The 20900-nt window shown below is 33.2% G+C and overlaps 2 protein-coding genes and 1 pseudogene across 3 annotated transcripts; all 3 read left to right on the top strand.

The window, feature by feature from the left end:
* The first annotated feature begins 1944 nt into the window (after positions 1-1944).
* On the top strand, positions 1945-4635 carry LOC120326102 (PITH domain-containing protein 1-like). Its single transcript, XM_039392331.2, has one exon. The coding sequence runs from the start codon at positions 2508-2510 to the stop codon at positions 3132-3134; it is 627 nt and encodes a 208-aa protein (XP_039248265.1). The 5' UTR covers positions 1945-2507; the 3' UTR covers positions 3135-4635.
* Positions 4572-16395, top strand: LOC120326100 (atlastin-2-like). Its single transcript, XM_039392329.2, has 10 exons — positions 4572-4964; positions 5479-5610; positions 6366-6521; positions 9086-9142; positions 9411-9567; positions 10076-10150; positions 10858-11042; positions 11998-12069; positions 13258-13689; positions 14885-16395. Exons 1-10 carry the CDS (start codon positions 4695-4697, stop codon positions 15008-15010), a joined length of 1662 nt encoding a protein of 553 aa, XP_039248263.2. The 5' UTR covers positions 4572-4694; the 3' UTR covers positions 15011-16395.
* Positions 16396-16601: 206 nt separating this feature from the next.
* Positions 16602-20282, top strand: LOC120326099 (sodium-coupled monocarboxylate transporter 1 pseudogene; annotated as a pseudogene). Its single transcript, XR_013475078.1, has 2 exons — positions 16602-16616; positions 17974-20282. The product of XR_013475078.1 is annotated as a sodium-coupled monocarboxylate transporter 1 pseudogene (transcript).
* The last annotated feature ends 618 nt before the right edge of the window (positions 20283-20900 follow it).

Below are 20900 nucleotides of genomic sequence, written 5' to 3'. Positions count from 1 at the left end.
AATTGTTAATTGCACTCGGCTTCTCCACGCCAAGCCGTTTTTTTGCGATTTACATGGTGACTTTTGATTGTACCTAAAATCTATTCTCCTTACTCCACGTCGCCCATTTACGGCTTGTTTGAATTAGAAACAACAGGCAATTATCGACGTTAGCTTTTGGACGGACTTTATGACATTCATTCTAGACTTTTAGCGAAAATTAGTAAAATTTACTATATTTTCCCTACTGAAGTAAAATGTTCAGAACTTCTGGAAAAATAGAAAATCGTCATTTATCAGCTTGAAACATGGATTTTCCATTGCCCAGACTTCCCAAATATCTCCCAATAACCATTGAACAACCAGTTGAATAGCCCAAGCCTAAAAAATTTATTATAAATCAACCCACAACATGCTGAAAATGACCCCTAAATATCACTTTTTTCATCCAAACTTCAAATGACCGTTGTCAACAAAAGCGAAGCGTAAAATCGCTTGCTGTGACGCAAGTACTAACTAATCTCGAAGAAGCCTGGAGTAAAATCACGCGACGCTAGGCCAAACAGCTGATTAGCAAAAGCCAATTAGAATCGAGGGTAGAGTAGAGTAGATATTGATACTAAAGTCCTGTTGTCACAATATTACGCCTAACTTTACTTATTAATCGTACCTTTTTATTTCCAAGCTTAGTAAATGGCATTATCACATTCAAGATGATGTTGGAACTTTTTGTTTCCCAGTTTTCCTCACATAAAAGAACACCGTGAATGTGCTGCTGGTAATGGCAATTTGGCAATATACACAGAAAAAAATCAAGTTATTGCAAGAGTCATTTGAAAGTCGTTTTCATGATATTTCAAAAGAAGAAGACTCTATACTCGCTTTTATAAACCCATTTTCACTTAGTGAACTAACCATAATGAAGACGCCAAGCATTATACAATTTGAACTAATTGACTTGAAAACTCATCCATCATTGAAAATTAAATTTGATGAGCTTTCTTCAGTCCCAAGTGCATCTGACATGATCAAGTTCTAGCAATCGTTACCCCGTGAAAATTTTCCAGAACTGAGAAAATTTGCCCAGGGTTTTATATGTCGTTTCGGAACGACATATAGATGTGAACAAACATTTTCTGCCATGAAACTAATTAAAAGCAAAGCGAGGTCAAGACTTACAGATTTAAATTTGAAGAATGCACTGCTCCTCTCAGTAACAAACTTAACTCCAAGAATAAAAAAACTGGCGAAAGTAAAACAGCAGCAAAAGTCTCATAAAGGCGGTACTTAAATAAAATTGATCAGTTTTATGTATTATACTTCCTTGCTTAATTTCTATTCATGTGAAGTTGTAAATTGTAAAAACTACATATACGTGTGTATATATGTGTGTGTGTTATAAATTTATATAATTTCAACAAGAAGCGGACATTAGGCGTGGGAATACAAGAGATTCAAGGCGCATCCGAAACATTATGTTTAAAACGTGGCGCATGGTATGTGAAGGGTTGGCCACCCCTGGCCTACACTAATGTCCATGATGTATATTGTAGTAAAGTGTTGAAGCGTAATATTTTTGCTAATAAATACCCTAATCATATGATGTGGATTTAAGCATGCCATTCAAATACAGAAAATATATATTACGTGCGCAAATGATACCTAAGCGTAACCAAGTATCATAAATTACCTGAAGTCAAACAACTTTAATAAAATGGTTGACACAATGACATTAAACAATGTCATTGGTTGACATTTGATGTTGTAAATTACAATGTTATATAGCCAAAATATTGTTGGCTCTGTTACAAAAAGTAATCTTTTTCAGCAAATAAACTGATTAATGCTAACCGGTTCGCTGATCTCCTAAAATTTGGTGAAACGGTTCTATAGAACCGGTGCGAACCGGCTGAATCCCACCAGTGGTTACGCCCCAATACAATGTCACGAAGAATTTCCGGTATCTAAATTCCGTCTAATAAAAGATCTTGCTATCACTAGGGATGTGACCTGCAATATGATATCTCTGCATTGAAACGTATCAATGGAAGATGGATCTCTTTATCGTGCACGTCAATACTTGCCCTATTTTTCCCTTGTAGTTAAAAAAATTACCGATACATCATCGCAAAATCGCGTTTCTGTGACTGTACTAAAACTGCTAGCCTACACAAAACTCAAAATAGAATACCAAGTATGATTGGACCCCCAATTAGCATCCGACCTGCATACTTTCTATTCCATGAAATGATGGATCGCCGGTTTCGAATACATACATGTTACATTAATTTGTGTAGGTACATTAGGTCGTCGTTAACATACAGTGCGATGGCCATGAAGGTCTCCCCGTATTCAGTCACATGCTGGCTGACATCTCGCAAAAATACAAATCTTCCGCGCGTGACGTCAATAGAGTCGTTTGGACTCGACGGACCAACACTTCAGCCTTTGTTCAGTTGTTCTCTGTGGTGATTACTTGGGATTAGTTAATCCGAAGATTGTGGTTATTTTTGTGGTTGTAAAGAAAAATGTGTGACGATCACCATCACCATCACCATGGGCACGATCATAGTCATGATCCTGAGGACAACAGTGCTCAATTCAGTCTTTACATGAAAATTGATTTAGACTCACTTCAATGTTTAAATGAACGCGAAGATGGGTCAGGAAAAACTATATTTAAACCTTGGGATGAAAGATTTAATCAGGAAAAGTGTGTTGAAAGTGACGTTGATGCAGAACTTCTTTTTAATATCCCTTTTAATGGCACAGTAAAGCTTAAAGCTTTGTCGATTATTGGGGGAGAAAATATGTCTTTTCCCAAGGAAATGAGGCTTTTTAAAAATATCCCAGATATGACTTTTGACAATACTGAAAAGGAAGCAGATCAAGTGTTTTCGTTTCCGAGTCCGGGAAATGAATTAATCCTATTAAAATTTCCCACAAAAGCTGCAAAGTTCTCAAATCTAAGCCATCTGTCAATATTCTTTCCAGACAATGGTCGAGAGTCAACTAAGATTTATTATATTGGCCTTGCTGGAGACTTCATGCAGGCACAAAGAGAGGCACTTGTTGTTACTAATTATGAACTGAGAGCAAACCCTGCTGATCACAAAACGTCTTTGTTTGACCAGTCTAGTCACATGATCAGCTAATCCTCATAATCATACAGCTATATCAGTATATAGTGTGCTGGTGTGATTTCAGGATCTGTATGGTGATGTAATACTGGTTTTATGGAAAAGTCAATAAGACTGTAAGATGGCAACACTTGGCAGCTTGGTGATGCAAGGTTTTGGACTATGCCACTCCTTTGTTTGAGATGTAGCCTACTGCTGTACTGTCAGATTCTCCTTTGGAATAGAATACTTTATCCATATTAAAGTTTTCAATCAGAGGTAGATTTTATATTTTCAGATAATTTTTCGAATATGAAAAGTTTGATTCACCTAGATGCCATAGAAATTAACCAGAGATATTTATGATATTTAAGCTAGGTGTGAATTTTATATGCAACATTTTGACACCTATAATATTATGATGACAATTTTTTAAGAACCTACCGTAAGTACTGATACATACACAGTGATACACTAGATGTGACTCAATTGAGGTTGTATTATTGGCATTCTATATCAACTTTGAAATTTTACTACTTCATTGCTTTTGTATAGAGACTCATCTGCTAAGTTGAATTAAAACATTCTCCTCACTCAGCTCCTAGATAGATTTTCAGGTTTTCATTAAAGTTTGATATGGTGATATCAAAGTCAGTTATATGGTATCATATATCTTTGTAATTGTATGAAAATAATTATTCCTGATAAAAATCAATTTTTCAAAAGTTAATAATGTCTTAACAAGCATCAAGAATAATGACTGAATTTTTTTAGCTTCAATTCTTGGCTCCCACGAATAAAAAATGGAAATGATTAGTTGTTTCATATACTGCTAAATTTCTGTCTTCATTGAATAAATATCATTGTGTCAAATTTTTTGCTGGTACAGTTTTGACATATTTATATAAGTTTGGGCTTATATGCTAGGATATCCATATTCAAACTACAGTACAGCATATATATCTTGTTAACAGCGACATACTAGATCTATTACTTATTTTGGCTTTAATAATCTGAATTTTTTATTTATTTCACATCTATTCTGCTAAACATTTTAATTTGATAGGCCTATCGTTTGATTTTTATATGAAGATTTGGATAGATATGATTTCATAATTCGACATCACAGCTTATACAGTTATTTATTTTTAGTGAAAGGCTTTTGCTTACCACCATGGGCTTTATCGATTCAGTGGGCAGAATATAGACTCGTTGCGCTTTCTGTTATACAAAAATGCAAATTTTAAATTTATGCATGAAGTATTTATGTGGAGATCAATTTGAATTAGGTTATGCATCTTCTGCTGCTACAAACAGAGCCATTGTAGGGTAACTTGGTTGGCCATATTCTATGAATAGCATTGTCTTGTCCTTGAAACATTTATTATTTGTTATCACTCTTTGTCACTTGAGGTGACAATAATACTGACTATATTTCTGAAAATGTTGTGAAACTATTGTCCCAAGGTTGATTTCAGTTATCAAATGTGAAATTTAATTTTTCACATCCAAATTCTTGTTTTATTTTTGTTAGAAGCTGTTGTAAATATTGACTGAAAATTTTTGAGCTTAAAAAAGTAAATATAATATAAAGATATGCCTGGTGTTGTTGAAGTACAAGTCAATGGGGAACCCACCCCAGCAATAGATGAAGAAGAAATTATGCCTAAAGGTCCCTATCCTGTTCCCATTGTTGTGACAACAGAAAAGCACAACTTTACTCTTGATGAAGAGAAATTGTCTTCGCTGTTACTCCAAGATTCAATCAAGGATTTACATGTTGCTGTCATCTCAGTTGCCGGAGCATTCAGAAAAGGAAAATCGTTTTTGTTGAATTTTTTTCTTCGGTATCTACAAAGTAATGGGGTAAATTTTTCTTACTAATTAAAAACTCAAGATTTCGTCTACAATACTCTCTACATTTTGATCTTCCACAAATTCAATGAAATTTGTGACTTTTGGTTTAAAAGATAAATACGATATACTTTGGTATGCAATTTCAGCGGATGATTTTGTGTGAATTTAGTTAGGTTTAGGAAACTGAATTCTATGAGAATGTCCTCATGAAATTGAACTCACTCCAAAGTGGTACCACAATTTGTGAGACTGTGATATTTGATGGAGATCACGTGGCAGCAATAAATGACCTGATCATGAAGCATTCCATGGTATATGTTACTTCCAGTTACCGAACATCTATTTCTGGTCCATATTTCATAAAACTGAATGAAACATCAATATATCTTAATAAAGAAAACAAACTTTTATTTTATTGCAACCCATAAGCCATCTTCAAATATGGCCTCTCAATTGACAAATTGAGTCGGATACATTTATTTGTGTTATAAAAAGGTATTCTCTACATTTTTTGTTATTATAGGATGTAGAATGGATGGGCCAAGAAGATACTGAATTATCAGGTTTCTCATGGCGAGGTGGATCTGAGAGAGATACAACTGGTATATTGATGTGGAGTGAGGTATTTACTTGTACCACCCCATCAGGCGAGAAGGTAGATATTTAGTTTCATCCAGGAATGTATCATTTTGGGGCTGGCAAGTGCCTTTTGCTTTGTTGAATCCATTTGTTGAGTATACAAGCAATTGCAAATGACGATGTCAAAAATTAGTGTCAAGTTAGTTGTACACTACATATAAGGATGTACTTTTTATATCTATAAGCTTATGTTGAGTGATGGACATTTTATTTTAATGTGAATTACGATTAATTGCCTTTTGACATCTTCGAAATTCATTTACTGTTCACAGAAAAATATTAACATTCTTGTTTCACAGAGGTAATCTGTCTTTCTATACATATGAATTTTTAAAAACATATGCAACCCTAATTTGATTACGGTGATTGATTATTGGTTGCTGAATCTATGTAGCAGTGGCATAAATAGCAATGATCAATATGCTCATTTTTTATAATGTTTGAAATGACATCACTCTTTGAATTAGGGTTCTGTCCGCAATTTTTCCTTGCATTACTTATTTGTTATATTCAATGTCCCATGTTTAGCTTGACCTTTGTATGACATTTGACAACTTTTATGAATTTACCTCCTGTCTGTTGTTAAATTTTTTACCACAGTGTAGGTTAAAATAAATTATCTCATCTAGTACCATTCATTAATATGGGCTTCAATAATATTCATATGGTTTTTTGTTTCCGAAACTAGTCTGATGGTTCTGTTTAGTTTTCTGTGCATAATGCGATATTATTCAATTTGCTTTTATTCTTTTTTACCTTTTCAATTTCTAGATTGCCGTCATACTTCTTGATACACAAGGAGCTTTTGATTCTCAATCAACAGTGAAAGATTGCGCAACAGTATTTGCACTCAGCACAATGACATCTTCTGTACAAGTTTACAACATTTCTCAAAACTTGCAGGAAGATGATTTGCAGCATTTACATGTAGGTTTGGTGTATTCAGCATGTATTGAAATCCCATTGATATAAAAATCCAACATGAACAGATTTTTTGACTCTTATCACTTTACTTAGATGTTGATAAGAATTTAAAAAGCTGGCAATAAGGAAAAATGCCCTGTTTCATTTTTTTTACATCGATATTGTGTGATCAATCTTTGGTGTGTGTACAAAATTTTTGAGGGAACAGTTTCAATAACACATAATATGAATGTAATAAAATAAATGAAACGGGCATTTTCCTTTATTTTCAAATTTTATTTTAGTCATTCTAAATTATTGTTGATCATCATAGCCTCATACGGGTTTTAATAATCTCCCAACTGTTGTATGTGAGAAAGGAAAAACATTCATAAAGAATGTTTGATCCAACTGAAGATCTTTAAATTGTTTAGTAGACAAATTTAATCCATAAAATTTGACATAAATCACAACTTTGTCACAAATTTTTTTAAAGAAATATTTTTTGACGTTTTTACTTTCAGTCCTAATAAAAAACTTGTCTGATTTTGTATTTTTCCTAAACTTGTTCTGTTTTATATGTAAATGAAATAAAACTAAAACATTAAAAAGATAGCTAGCTGTTTCTATCTTTTTCATTACTTATCACATTGACTTTTGTTGTACTTGTAATGCAATTTCAATTGAATCATTTCGAAAAAAGTATTTGATTACTTCAATGAATATACAAAAACACAACATATTCTCACATGGTACGATACTGTCTACCGGTATATCATAATTGAAGATCTTCAGCGCTTGGTAATTCTAATAGAGTAACTGTAGAATGCTTGGGTCATTTTGGTGCAGAAAACGCATCCAGAAAGAACGCAATTGTTTGTATAATTGTGTGAATAATCACATTGTCGTTTGACTATTTTCTCCGTTAAAGTTTTTTATTGATATCCTTCATGCTTTTTTTAAAAACTTTTTTAAAAAAAGTTCTTCTATTCTTTCATTCTCTTTAGCTATATAAATTTCCGAATTGCATTGTCATAATTATGTAACATGTCATAAAATATTATGTAACTTTTGTTCAAATTATATACTATATTTATCCTCTTTTTTTACAATGTCAAATCGACTGAAATATTTTGTTGCGATACCAATTCGTAAATACCGTATATATCTAATGACGATTGTACTTATACTCAAGCCCACTTGATTCATATGAGTAAACTTATCAAGAGGTCATTGCAATATTACGTGGAACTTGCCAACCAGATTGGTGTGATGTGTGACATTACTCATAATGAATGATAGCTGGCAGACAAAACAACCTAGACAATACAGTTACTGCAGACTGTGATATGGGGATCAATGAGTTTTTAATAATATCGGTGTTGTATTGCAATACTATCAAACGATTATATGCAATTCAGATTTGATGGCTTTGCTAAAGTTGTCGACACCTTTTCTATACACTATACACTATAGTATTTCAGATACATGAGTTAACAATTAATTTGGATCATAAGTAACTTGAACGTAAAATAAGTATATTTCTAATTTTTCTCTGCCATTTCATTTCAGATATCGCTGTAGAGAGGATTAATTTTGAAAAAAAAATTTTTTTGACTATCTATATTCTTGAAAAACACATTCTCAAATGACAATAATTTCAAATTTTGCATGTGAAATTTCAAAAATTGCAGTCTAAAAGCCTTGTTCTCTAGTGTAAATTATAAGTTCTTTATTCAATAATGTCCTACTGCGAAGCCAATTTTTAAAGCTTGTCTTGTTAGCAATAAGAATGAATTAATGGTTTGACCTTCATTATTTGTATGACTCCTAATTAGATGGATATTGAGCTGCCATAGGAATATTTTTCATAATATGATCAGCATATGATCTTGAACTGTTGTCAGTCAGTATCGAATGATACATACAATATGTGTTACAATAATGTGTTTTGAATGCAGTACTTGAATATGTTTAAAAATTGGAAAAAACTTCTGGGTTTCAGAACCATGTTTCTGATGAATACACAACACAAAAACTTTGTTTAATATGTTCATATATTCAGACAGCTATAATGCTTTTCATTAATGGTTCATTAATCATTTGCAGTATGGTAATTAACTGCTAATATAGCCTACTTTAAACTTTTTTAATGAATTCTGACGTCATTTGATGTGTGATGCTTATTTGCGTCATCAAGATTTTGAACCAGAGATATTCAGAAAGTATATAATCCTATTTAATTGAACATATTCGATATAATAATACCAACTTGGTTTTAGATCTATTTTTGATCATTTCGATATTTCATTTTCAGTACTAAAAATGTACTATAGCCTAAAACTGTTATCGGATAAAATAAAATCAATAATGTGATGCAATTTTCATATTATTTTATGAAATTAGTTCAAGAGAAGACTTTACAAATTACCTCGTATTACTAGTCTGAATACATTCTGTAGGAATATGATTAATTGGAAATTCATGGAAATTTAAATTCTGCGTTATTGTTATTTCAGACTGAATAATCCGCAACACTGTCTCTGTATGATTGATTTATGATGGTAAATTTTTATTTATTTTTTCAGCTCTTTACTGAATATGGAAGACTAGCAATGGAAGAGTTCTCTGATAAACCTTTTCAGGTAAATGATCATTTATGAATAAACAGTAAACTACATTATAAAATTATTTAGTCCGACACCTTTATCATGGTATTAAAATAGGACTGGCAGAGATTTACGATGCTATACAGTTTCAACCTAATTTTTAGGTTTTCCAGGAAATGCGTAACAGCTAGCTAGTAAACTTGAACATTTACCGGTGGTAAAATTTTTTATTCAGCATGGCATTTGAGTAGCACTATTTGATGGCTTGATATTTTTTGGCTGATTCCAACCTCTCCTTTTTTAGAGTTTGCAATTCCTTGTGCGAGATTGGAGTTATCCTTATGAATTCGACTATGGGTTGGCAGGAGGAGAAAAAGTTTTGGAAAAGAGATTAGAAACGAGAGAAGAACTTCATGACGAATTACAGAGAGTTCGTTCTCATATTCAATCTTGTTTTTCTGGTAGGTTAATTAGGATGAGACTGATATTGAAATTACACCTTAAACATGTCATAGATTTTATGGATTCTTGTCAAAATTTAATTGCATAAAACGAAATATACTATATCATTATATTTAGTCATAAGGACTTAGGTACTGTACAGTGTTTGATGCCATTCAAAACGTAACAAATGATATTTTGTGGTTCAACAGACATTTCTCTGTAGCCCACATTGATGTTTCACATATTTGAGATGATGTAAATTATAGAGTTGCCTCAAATTTAGGCTAAAACAATAGAGCTTACAAAGTGACCAGAGCAAATTTTAAACATTGGTAAACTGCTGACTATGACTATTCAATATTGATTGATCCAGCAGTAAAAAATGCAATTCTTAGTCCCGACAAGATGACTTTAGTAAAACAATCCTGCTAGGGTCTACAAAAGAAGCTGCTATCTGAAGAATGATTATATAATTGTAGCATGTTAATTGTTGACATCCGACAACGTATTATACTTTATTTACAGGTCTTTCATGCTTCCTCATGCCTCATCCAGGATTAAAAGTAGCCACCCATCCTAAATTCAGAGGATGTTTGAAAGGTCAGTTTGATCAGATTTTGACAATTTGTCGCAATGTGTTTTTAAGCTAGTTTAGATTTAAACTCTGTTTAATGCGGTGGCTTCCTTTTCAACTGCGCACGAGGCTGTAGCCAATCAGCTACACAATGTATCTGTTTTGCAAAAAAAAAAGTTGAAATAACAAACAAATTGCTAAGTACAGTAATTTAGATTCTATGAATTTTCTGAAAGACATGTCGTTTAAAAACTTAAATTCTGAATTCTGTGCACGGTTGCGGTAAACATGCACTGCATAATTTATAGCCTCATTAATAGCAAGCAGTATATCTACATTATCCATCACCAGCTCTTGCACAAAAATTCACATGTGTGTGTTAATGACCTATGTGACCATGTAATGTGATGCTCTCCTTATATAAACTCTGATTTGTGTGTTATTTTCTACTAACATAAATTGGGATTGGACTCTTTTGGTAAGATGGAGTTGCTGATAATAACCGGGGCTTAAAATGCTTTATCAGAATGTCTTAATAGTGATACAGTAGTTCTTAGCTAGTGATTTTTGGAATAGCATCTGTAAAGTTAGGCTCCGGATTCAAATACTAGGCGCACCAGTCCTTCAGTCTGATATTCCTAATGCCAAAACAGTTGGGACATGGATCATTTGTTTATGTTCACTATTTCATGGATAAATCAGTTACTTATTTCCCTGTATTATTTCCATCTAGATATTGATTCTGATTTCAAGACAAACCTCAAAGAGCTTGTTCCTTTATTACTTTCCCCTGAAAATCTCGTCGTTAAAGAAATCAACGGATCTAAAGTTACCTGTAAAGATTTAGTTGAATATTTTAAAGCTTACGTGAAGATATATCAAGGAGAAGAATTGCCTGAACCTAAGACTATGCTCCAGGTATGATATTGGATAATATGTTATGCAAAATAATTGGGTGCGAAGTATAGTATTAAAATAAGGAAGGAAGAACAAAGTCGCAATGATTTTGTTTTCAATTATAACATTATGCAAATTTAGATTCTGAAATGTTCATATTCGGAGTACAATACTATTCCTATATTAATTTCTTGGGAGTTGAAACCGATGGTTTAATCATATAGCAAACTATGATCTCTTGATCAGTCAAATTTCGTTATAGGAATAATTAATTAGTTTTAATCGTTCCAGATTGAAACTCCTGACTAGACTCAGAAGATTGAAAGATATTTATTTCAATGATATGTGGTGAAAATTAAAAAATGGTATTATTTGGGTCATCTATATCAGTGGTTTTAAACTCTTTTTTCGTGCGACCTCAAATTTTATAAATAATAAATTTCATCTTGCAACTCAACCCAACCAACAATAAACATGAAATTGTGACGCGGCTTTACTCGAGCAAAATAGATATCAAAGTTTTTACTCTATGATACTTCCCACATGTACAATTACTATTGAACAACATTTCAATATCAAATACAAAATAAACAATAAAAAATTTTCAAAAATAAAATCCATATCTTTTAGATTTTTGTTGAAAAAACAGGCAATTATGATAGATAATACGATCACATCTATGTTGTGCCTTCATTTTAGTCATATCTAGAAATAGTTTTCATGGCATGCTATGTTATTCCTACATTCAACATGGCCTATTCATTGAACTCATCAAAGCGACTGGGATCCCTATTTGCTATGCAAATTGTTTATGACTCGTCTGTTAAATTCATCTTACTCCTCGATTAAATCATAATAACCTTGACCTTGAAGCTGTTAATCTTTCAATTTGTCCTTAGTTATAATAATTGATCCTACCAATATATCTACTCTATTAATATTGGCAAGTGAGTGATAATGTTGTATTCTATTTTAGGCTACAGCAGAGGCGAACAACCTGGCAGCTGTTGCACAAGCACGAGATCTGTACATTGGTTTAATGGAAAAGGTAAATTAGACTTTGGAAATAAAGATGAAGATTAGTTTATTTCGACTTCATAATCAGCATGACAGGCAATAAAATGGTTCATATAAACAAATAAATAAAAACTAATTATGAAATCAGAAGAGCAAACAAAACCTTGGATAAGATTTAAAACTTACAGAATATGAGATGGAAGGTTTTGCTAAAAGAAGTGGTACGTGTTCACTCACCTAAAATTATTGAGTCAATTCATACACCCTCACACACAAACCGCAGGGCTATAATGAGGTTAGAAAAAGAGAAAAGCTTTGGATAAATTATATAGTAAACAAAAAATAAATAAATATGTAAAAAAAAAGAACTTAGAATAAAAGATACGAATTGTTTGCCACACCATTTTAATAATTGTTTCTAAAATCTGAAATTTTGCAATTAATCATCTTGAAGTGTATTTAATTTGTTAGTGAAATGGCCATAACTGGATATTATGCCATTCTCCCCTTTTTCAATGTATTATTCTTGAATTATAAATATATTATAAATTCGGCCATATTTTGAAGCTAACATCTCAGTTCTTTGTACTCACAACCGAAAAAGTTGTTTATAATCTTCCAATTTCGCCTGTGATCAAATGATACTTTTAATATTACGGTACATACTTTTAAATTTCACTCACAATTACAAGTTTTTCAGCGAAAACATTATAAATTATTTCAAAATACTAGAAAATGTAGGATTTATATCACTATTCAACTATTTGAATTTATATCACTATTCAATTCATTCGGGATGTCCCTGATATATGCATTATAAATTTGAATTGAGAATTACTAAAAGACTCCTTTGGTGGGAAAGTTAGAAGATCTATAATTAGTATTTTGCTTTGACAGGTTTTTAATTTTTTTCCTATATGAACTTGTGATCTCTGTATGTAACAATAAAATAGATTGATTCTGTGTCACTTTATGTAAATTTATGCCTTTGCACCAATGGCAAGCAAAGAGCTATCTGTGGATTTGGGGATTTAAAATAAGACTGCCCATTCAAGGCTCAAGAGGTAGAAGTTGGTGTCCAAATTTCTGTCATGGGATAAGTACATGTTCTATTTATTTTTCAAATGGCTATTAGGTCAATAAAAACAAGTGTTAAAAACAAATAAATCAAAACTGGTTATGAAATCAATTCTTTGAAATATTTCCTTCTGTTTTGCAGGTTTGTGGAGGTGACATGCCTTATGTCAATCCGGAACTTCTAGATGATCGTCACAATGAGATTAAGCAACAAGCAGAAGAACAATTTACCAACACCAGAAAAATGGGCGGAGAGGAATTCAGTGCAAGATATAAAATAAATCTGATAAAAGACATTGATGAAGCTTTCGATTCGTATATAAAAGCAAACGATGCTAAAAACATTTTTCATGCCGGCCGTACACCAGCTACATTCTTTGCATGTGCACTTTTGTGTTACATCATATCAGCCCTTTTTGGTTTTGTGTACATAGACTCGTTGGCAGCATTGTTCAATCTAGCTTTCGTCTCTTGCCTTGCTGGTCTTCTCGTTTGGTCTTATGCACGATTTACTGGAAAACACAACGAAGTTGCTCAAACTTTAGACAACATTGCGAATGCTATTTGGGAAGGCGTAAGTAGAATTTTTATGTTGGTTTGCTTGAACTCGGCAGTGTGACAGTCTTTCCGCACCCAATATTGTATTTCCCGGCGAATAAGTCGCTTTTCTAGACCCAAATTTACGACCTGATTTTGTGGGGGTCGTCTTATTAGGCGAGTATGATAATATTTTTGTTGTCGCCCTTATTATTCAATTCGAACCATAAAATACCTTTAGAGATATCATCCACGCATCCCCATCATTGCCATCTTATTTTAGATCGGTAATGTTCTTTTATGGTGGACGCAATCGCCAGTTAGGTTGGACACAATTGGATTGAAATTGAAAGACAGTTTGAATTCTCGTAGTTGTTATGGATTGAATAGTACAAGAAAAATCATTATAGGCTATTTTAACCAATGCATAGATTGAATATTACGCTACAAGAAGAAGTCATTGCATAGGCTATTTTTACTAATGCGTCAGCTCAAATGTCTCTGCATGGTAATTTGAGATTCTGATGTTGATGCGATTCTACCACCCCGACTTATTGGCAGGTTATATGCAAAAACCCATTTTTTTCAGGCTTAAAAACGGGCCTCGTCTTATTTACCAGGTAGACTTATTCGCCGGGAAATACGGTATGTAAAGCCTATCCCTTAGTTTTAACTCTATATTCAGAGATCAGTGATATATGACTGAGTGGAGTGTGTGTCAACTTCTTTCTTTTTTAAAATGATGTTTGTACATGTTGAACTCGCTGTTTTTTTCATTCCAGACACATTGGTCTTCTTACTTTATTTATAATATACAGAGTCAACTGTTGTCAAAAATTAATATTTTTCATAACCCCGGCCACATAACTGGTCATTTTGTAAACAATTCTAACAATATTTACCGTGTATGTGTGTATATATTTTTTGTAAAGTGTTCAACATTTTGCTCATAATATATCTAGAGACAAGTGAAGTGATATGTAGCTTCCACATTTTGAAATGACTGATTTTGTTCCAATACAGCGAATAGACCGCACAATTATATCTTGAGTTAGGTAGTAGGCATGGGTTTAAATTGTGATCCTCAAATCTACAACGAAAAGGGTCCGTCATGTTTTTTAACCATATTTCTCACCTCATGTTTGGTAAGACTGTATCTGTGTGGTCCGCTCAACAATTCACTATATTTAGGAATTATTACTATTTAACTTTGTATTTAATTCTGTTTTTAGTTCATGAATCATATGTATGAAGCAGCTGTGGAGAAGGCACAGTCGCAACCTGCCGTTCAAGATTTTACTCGTCGATTATCAACTCAAGTGCAATCAAGCTTGCAGAACAAACCTAAAACAAATTAACTGATAAAAATTCCGATGTCTCAATTTGTTCACCTGTGAATTTTTTGCTAAATATTGTGATTTATATATAAATATATTTTTGTGAAAAATCGATTTGCATAAAAGTCTATCACATATCCATTCTATGGACATTATAACACCTGAACAAATACATGCTCGATTTTAGTAGAAAAAAAAATTGTGTTGTGTGTATTAATATATTTCTTGTTGCTATAATTCCTATCTGTATTTTTGTGTGTAAAAGTCGAGCAGATTCCTTCTGTTTTCAAATTATATAGTTGCAAATGGGGTGAATAATTTATATTGTTGTTTGCCAGTAACAGAAGTTGTCTGGTGCGCAATCTTTAATGGTAATCCGCAAGAGTAGATAATATGTAATTTACAAAAGTTCGAACCAAACTTTTCATATTTTTGCTTATCTGCTTTCAGGGTAACAATTTATCGCGTTCACGAAAGTCGCTCTTGATCCACTATTCCATATGTATAGACTGTCATCTTTGTTAATTTTTTACCTCAATTTTTGTTTTTGTGTGGTGAAAAATATGTTCCATATAGGATATAGAACCATATAGGATATAGAACCTAATGTTTAACTCCCACATCATTGTCAGTCATATTGAAATTTAGTTGTCAATTTAGTCATATTGAAATTTAGTTATCAAATTTTTCACCAATTTTGCTTGCGGTGCTATTTTTCTTTATTTGTTTGTTAGCGGTCGACCGTATTCTGCGAAATGTAGTCTCGAACATGACATATTTTGATGCAATGTTCCTATATGATTATTTATATATTTATCGATTTTGTCTATGGGTATCTTTGGTTAATCTTCTAATCTTGCCATCAAAATGTTAGTTACTGTACCAATAAAAATAATTTTTGGTCTTGGTAGTTGAAATTTAAGATTGTAACCATTTTATGGATTGGTGTTTGAGGAATGATGGGTGTTTTTATTTGAAAATGATAGTGTGTTATAAAATTAAATTACATATTCTATTACAGGACTGCATGATGTGAACAAGTTGTTTATTTGTAATGGTGTATTTTGCAATGAAAAGTTGTTTGTGTTTAATAGTGTATTCGGCAAAACCTCATTTTACTGTTGACTGGAAAATTTGATGAGGAAATATGTTCTGGGATCTCAATTTTGAAATATAAAGCAAATTTGGACATATTTCTGACAATATAATAAATATCCCAGTTACTCCTGCCGCTGGTGGTGACTTGAGCATTGCCTTTATTCTGTACAATTTTTTTTTGTTAAATTTCCAAATCGTTGTTTTTGGTTAGTTATTTAATAGCCAATATCTTGTGTGTTTGTGACTGCCATTGATTCTTATAGGTTTTTCCTAAAGTAGATGTGAAAAATAAAGATAATTTATGAAAACTCTCCGAATTGTTCCACTAGGTCCTGCTGGAGAGCTGATAGAAAATAGTGAGTTTTGCCGGGTTGTTAACTTTGTGCTTACGCATGGTAACGATACAATTGCGGAACTCGGAACCCTTGTTCTAGTTTTCAAGATGGGGCGTTCCAAAATTTGTGCTTGTTGTTGTTCTCGTGTAATCTGATGTGTTTATCTGAGTATTTAGTTTAACCTGCGTGCAGAGGTAAGTTTTTTTTCAATTGATAGCTGAATAATGATACACAGCGGTGCAGACATGCGTCCAACATTAGGGGTTTTGCAAAATTACGGTACCATAACGGTATCGGCAGAGCGATCGCGGCACGGACTGCCCTACTGACGGTAAAGTACCGGTATAATAGTCTACTCATTGTTAAATTAATTGAAGGCCAGTTTTATCAATTTTTATCACTGATATGTTAGGTTTTTTTTTAAATTTTATTGGTGCTGTGGCGGGTCACGAATAAAACGAGGCGGGTCAGTGGTTCGCCTTCCCTGGACTAGGCCCTATATGTAGCCTTTTATGGTAATTCTGTTTTCTATTGTAATGAAAAGTATGGTACCAGTACTGTAGTTTCAACATCTGGCATACAATGATACATACATACAGACTAGGGCTGGGAATGGTTAACGGATTTCAGATGGTTAACGGTTATGATTTATTTTAACCGCTAACTGACATCTCAGGTACAAATCATCTTCATACCGTACAATATCGTCAAATATGATTACGTCATTGCAAATTTATCTCTTGCGGCGTTTAATTCAAAAAAATATTACTAACTGTGTGGGTAAGGAATCAATAAATGTGAAAAATAATGGAAGTACCAAGGTTGCTGATAATGAAAACTTACAATGATAAATTCAGAATCAGTTTTCGGTCGATTTCGAAATATATTGTTCACGATTTCATTGCAAAATCGGATATTCAATGTCATACAACAAGTGTGCAGTTGATGCCGATTTTCATTTTGATATATATCTCGAAGTAGAATTTGCACATCGAACTCTAAAAATTTGTCACATAAATGACGTTTAACAACGGAATCGGGTTTTCTAAAATATTTCCGCATGCCCGAACCAAGCTGCCTATCTTTTGCAGCAGAGGAATCATGAAACTATCTCGATTCGTGAATAATTTTGAGCGATACCGGGATAAGAACACGCGAAATTGCTTTATAACCATTGTGACATAACAAGCTGAAATTATAATTATCACATCAAACGTCACGCGGCGGTTGACCGGTTAATTTTACCCGGTTAACGGTTGAGGTGTTTTCCCTGAAATTCCCAGCCCTAATACAGACATAAACCTAAGTCTGCGATTACTGTTACAGCAGTACAGTGTTAGGTTTCATTTTATCACAGTGCCAAACAATATTATTGTTATTATTATTTTTCTCCTTCTATTCTAACCCCAGAACTCCGATTAATAAAATTTTGTTTCACAAAGGAGACTATAACAGTATAAACGATCCCTTGATTAGTGGTCAGTGTTCAGAACCAAATGCTTTAGTGTCTGGGCTAATACAGTAATATATAAAAATTTTCATTTTGTCCAGATAGTAGCTGGTACTGTAATATCTAGTCAAAGTGTAATTCGTTGGTTCCACAACAAAAGTACAAAATGGTTCAAGGGTCGTTATCTGCTTGGGACTATGTTGTGTTTGCATTGACATTACTGATTTCTATTGGTATTGGTGCATTCTATGCGATTAAAGCAAAAAAGGAAACAACTGAAGATTACCTTTTAGGAGGAAGAAGTTTACCATGGTTTCCAGTCGCCCTTTCCATGACCACAAGTTTTATGTCAGCGATAATAGTTCTTGGAACTCCTTCAGAAGTTTATTATTATGGAACAATGTATTGGTGGACTGGTTTGACGTATGTAATAATGACTGCAATTACTTGCACCATTTATATTCCTGTTTTCTGCAATTTGAATTTGACGAGCTGTTATAAGTATTTGGAACTTCGATTCAACAAAACTGTTAAAATAACTGGAACTTTTGCGTATTTAATTCAAACTATTTTGTACCTTGGTCTTGTTACTTATCTTCCAGCACTGGCATTAAATCAAGTTACATCTCTGAGCCTGTGGGGATCTCTACTTGCAACTGGATGTGCTTGTGTATTGTACTCAACCATTGGCGGTATCAAGGGAATAGTAACGGCCGACTGTTTTCAGCTTCTGATTATGATCATCGGTCTTATTGTTGTGATCGTTAAAGGTTCAGCAGATGCAGGTGGAATGGGGAATATACTTTCAGATGCAAGAGAAAGTGGAAAGATGATTTTTGACGATGCATCTTTTGACCCAAGAATTCGACACTCTGTCTGGTCACTTTTAATAGGAGGAACTTTCACATGGGTTTCAAATTATGGAATTGGTCAGTCCCAAGTGCAGCGTTATCTCTCATGTCGATCACAGCGTGATGCGGTTATTGCAGTTGTAGTAAATTGTTTTCTGCTGAATGCAATTCTTGCATTAGTTATGCTGGTTGGATTAATTTGTGCCTCTCATTTTAGAGACTGTGATCCCTTATTAACAAAAGAAATTTTCCGCCCAGATCAAATGGTCCCACTTATGGTTGTGCAGAAGTTTTCCTCTATACCTGGAGTCACTGGTCTGATTATTTCGGCAGCCTACAGTGGTACTTTGAGTACAGTTTCTACTGGAATACATTCAATGGCTTGTGTTGTATTGGAAGATTTTGTTCGTCCATCATTTCCAATCTTAAGTGAGCATAAAATGACATTGATTTCCAAAGGGCTAACACTGTTTTTTGGACTTTTTACAATACTTGTTGCTTTTGGGGCTTCTCAATTATCATTTATTTTGCAAGCTGCTTTAAGTGTATGGGGAGTTGTCGGTGGTCCACTTGTTGGTGTTTTCACATTAGGAGTGATGTTTCCTTTTGCAAATGCTTATGGTGCTTTGGTGGGACAGTTTTGTGGCTTTTGTATCACCCTCTGGGTAGCTGTAGGTGCTCAAATAAACAAAAATGCAAACGAGTATACAAACAAACTTGAAACGTCCACAGAAATGTGCAATTTTGCTCCAAGTAATGCAACAACTGTAACCACTTTTACTTCTGCTGCCAATGCCTCAACTATTACTAACACTGTGGCCCAAGAGAGTGATGGAGAACCAATTCAAATTTATTTTTTGTCCTATCTGTATTATGGTGTGCTTGCTTCTGTTGTAACTATTGTTGTTGGAGCTGTTACAAGTGCAGTCACAGGATTTAATATAACAGACAAAAATCTGCTTTGCCCTCCCATCAGAAGTTTGCTGAAACGATTCAATTCCCCTTTCGTTTATGAAGCTTCTGTTTACGAGAAGAAACCATATGAAGGAAATGATGCTTACAAACCGGGAATGCTTGAATCTAGTAAAAGTGAAAAGTTGGAAGTTGAAATGCTTCCTCTAAAGAAAAATGAAACTGATGTTTGTTAATGAAAAAGTGCAGCAATGCAAAAATTGTTTTGAGGGTTTTTGAATGTACACATGTGAAAATGTAGCAAGCGCTATTTCGCAGACTCGATTAAAGCCTAATTCACTCGTTCTAATACAATCCGAGCAAGACTGAGTAGTTTGTTTTCAACAAAGAAAAGACTACAAAATAACATTCTAAAAAGAGGAATTGTAAAACGTAATAAATTTGACTTCAGGTTGTCATCAGATCAGTCCAGTTCATCTACGATTGGCAAGTGACAATTAGCGATACATATCAATTTTATGCAAATACAGATATTTTCTCATTACCAAAACTAGAAAAAAATAGTACTTTGGTTTCTGGTGCTTTATTTACACATAAAACTCTACCTCTTCATGTATTTTTATTATTAATTTGTTATTGCTGCCTTTTTTTTCATTTTGAAAAATTGGTGGAAAACTTCAAAAATGAGATTTCAATTGCAGAACAATTTATATCTTTGCCCATTTTGATTGAACTTCCAATCATGTTTTCTTGTTATTTTTCACATTTATTATGTCTTTTTTAATGAAATTTGATATTGATATTTGCTTTAATACTGAAGTTTGTAGGATTTGTGGCAACAATCGGTTAATTAACGGCTTATAGAAATTTCAGTATCTTTTTTCTTTTAGTTTTACATATTTGACACCTAAAGTAACCACACCACAAGTATCGACTTACATTTAGAGAGTTGGCTCATTTATGGATTTTAAGATTGGTGTAGCCTAACTGCTCAATCTCACCACAGAGAAAGAGTTGAGCATTGGTGGGAAAGCCTGAAATATATAAGTAAAATGTAAAAAAATGCTGTAAAAAAACCCTTTTTGCTGTAACTGGATGAAAACTGTTAGTTTTTCATCATTCAATCATGGATGCATAGCGTGCCTGGGATCTTTTAAAGTAAAGATGTTATGATATGCTTCTAACTAAATATGTCTACACAACTTTTTTTTTTACAAATCTCCACAATTTCGTTGTAATTCAAAGTATATACATGCCGACATATT

This window comes from Styela clava, chromosome 4, assembly GCF_964204865.1.
Source record: "Styela clava chromosome 4, kaStyClav1.hap1.2, whole genome shotgun sequence".
Lineage (NCBI taxonomy): Eukaryota > Metazoa > Chordata > Ascidiacea > Stolidobranchia > Styelidae > Styela > Styela clava.
The sequence above is the reverse complement of the archived record's forward strand: the minus strand, read 5'-3'. Positions and strand labels throughout refer to the sequence as shown.